Genomic DNA, 2,500 nt, shown 5'->3' with positions numbered 1-2,500 from the left:
CACAGAGAGAGAAAGGGGGGAGAGAGAGAGAAGAGAGAGAGAGAGAGAGAGAGAAATTGAGAAAGAGAGAAATTGAGAGAGAGAGAGAGAGACAGACAGAGAAGGAGACAGAGAGAGAGACAGAGAGAAAGAGAGAGAGTGATAGGAAAGAGAGAGAGAGGGAGAGACATAGACAGAGAGAGAGAGAGAGAGAGAGAGAGAGAGAGAGAGAGAGAGAGAGAGAGAGAGAGAAGACCAGAAAGAAAGGTTATTGTGTCAGATCTCCAGCCTCCTCCTTAGTGATAAGACTGGAGATAAAGTATCCAGCCCTATCAGATTAATTTTACGATGAATAATAGCCTTTCATCTTCCTATCGTGACAACCAAGATAAAGAAAAGGTTGAGGTTATCTTATTAATTTTCTCGACAAAGATCTTTATTAAGAATGACATATCGATGACCTTCGATATACACTGAGAGAATGAGGAACGAATAAAACACGGAAATGTAACCGTTGTGATAAGATTACGAGTTAAGCGGCACAGTTGGTCATTGTGATAATGTTTCTTTGTAGTTTTATTCTTTTCTTTTTCTTTACATATACGTTTTGAACAAAGGCTTTGATATACCGCAGAGGCCTTTTTCTTTTTTTCTTTTTACTGATTCATCTTTATGTCCTCGAGTCATGGAAGTCTATTAGATTATTTATGCAATTTTTCAAGGGCTCCCAGGTCTTCTTCCTGAATTAATGCGGTATTCTTAAATATGTGATGTGGGAAAGTCAATGCAGATATTTTACAAGAGACGTAAATGCATGCTGACTGCAAGAATGTGTATGGACATCTTGCAGTGTACGAAAGCGAAGATTGCGGAGGGACTCGCCGCTACACCTTCCGCCGGATCCAGACTACAACCATCAGGTTCCAGGTGAAGGCGGCCCATGACGTGGCCATCTGCCTCTCCCCTGACGACGAGGAAGAGCCAGAGGACATGTACGAGATCTTCATCGGCTGCTGGGGAGGCGGGGAGTCCGGCATCCGCCGCCACAAGGGCGAGGACGTGTGTAGGATCGAGACGCCCGACATCGTGAGCGATGAGGAGTTCCGTACTTTCTGGATCAAGATCCAGCGCGGCGTCATCAAGGTCGGCTTGGCCTATTATGTTTAGTCATGAGACAAAGCACGGATGAAATATGAATAAAGGGGAAGGGGAATGCTTAGATGATCCAGATTACATGCCAAACAGACACGTCTAACCCCCTTCCACCCGGCCACGCAGGTAGGGCGGTCCGGGCAGAAGCATCCCTTCATGAGCTACACCGACCCCGACACGCTGCTCCACGTCACGTGGTACGGCTACTCCACCGGCTGGGGCGCCTCCGGGGAGTGGGTGTTCCCGGGTATGGTCCCGCTGCCTCCTGCTTGTCTGATATACGAAACTTGTGCTTGATAGTCCTTCGGGACAAGGCCTTGCTGGCCCTTGAGAGGAGTGAGAAGGCGACTAACGTGTTTGTCTCCCGCCAGATGACGACGAAGGATCCTCCTCGTCCTCCTCAGCCATGTCCTCCTCGGACTCCGAGGCTGAGGACATCAACAGCCTCGAAGACAGACGTAAGGACTCGCCTGGAACCGCGGGAATTGGGCGGGTGGCGGGAAGGGGAAGGAGGGCGTTCGGACCGAAGTGGGAAGGGACCACAGGAATCAGATCTGGGAGGCGACTGCCAGAGGAAGACTGGGAAGGACGGATTAGGAACCGGGGAGAATATCAAGTAACTGTAAACTGGCCATGACATAACACATTAACCACACGCCGTTTCTGTACAAGTAGCTAAATGGTTCGAATATAATATGTTTTTCTCTTTTTTTGTACTGAGAGGTGTTTACAATATTCCAGAACGATTTTGAATGACAACATAAAGTATAAGAACTGCACCATCGTAAAGATAGTATGCCTGCGGCAAAAAATAGTACTGAAACGAAACCAGATCCCCCACATTCAACATCATACTTTTACTAAAATGTAGATAGGAAGACGGGTTAATGAGTAAAAGCACAGACGAAAACTTTGAGGTAATTTTCTTGCGATTTAACTCCAATAATGAGTGTTACTGTGCAAGGAATCAGTCAAAATATTCGTTGCAAGTCTCTCTCTCTCTCTCTCTCTCTCTCTCTCTCTCTCTCTCTCTCTCTCTCTCTCTCTCTCTCTCTCTCTCTCTCTCTCTCTCTCTCTCTCTCTCTCTCTCTCGCCCCCTCTCTCAGTCCACCTCAAATCACGAGCCTGACATGTTTCCGCAGCCATCATGTACAAGCGTCCCGCGCGCTGGGTGCCGGCCAAGGGCGGCTACTTTCCGAAGCATCCTGTGTCCGGCGGCGAGGGTCCCGACGGGGAGGTGTACGTCGGGATGGCGCACCACGAGGGCGGCTACATCCTGGGCATGGTCGTCCCCGATCACGGCTGCTGCTACATTCCCTTCGGAGGAGACGCCATTCCCAAGACCGAGTACTTTGTAAGTAGTACAAAT

General features: G+C 48.7%; 1 protein-coding gene across 1 annotated transcript in view; it reads left to right on the top strand.

Annotated features, from left to right (window-relative positions):
* Window positions 1–2,500, top strand: part of LOC125039572 — an 8,264-nt gene that overhangs the window by 4,305 nt on the left and 1,459 nt on the right. Inside the window, exons 2-5 of the mRNA XM_047633665.1 lie at window positions 830–1,122; window positions 1,258–1,378; window positions 1,503–1,589; window positions 2,274–2,485. Coding sequence (XP_047489621.1) covers window positions 830–1,122; window positions 1,258–1,378; window positions 1,503–1,589; window positions 2,274–2,485 — 713 coding nt within the window. The remainder of the gene's footprint in view (window positions 1–829; window positions 1,123–1,257; window positions 1,379–1,502; window positions 1,590–2,273; window positions 2,486–2,500) is intronic.

Source organism: Penaeus chinensis, chromosome 27 (assembly GCF_019202785.1).
Source record: "Penaeus chinensis breed Huanghai No. 1 chromosome 27, ASM1920278v2, whole genome shotgun sequence".
Taxonomy (NCBI): domain Eukaryota; kingdom Metazoa; phylum Arthropoda; class Malacostraca; order Decapoda; family Penaeidae; genus Penaeus; species Penaeus chinensis.
Note: the sequence above shows the minus strand (reverse complement) of the source record. Positions and strands in the feature narration are given on the sequence as shown.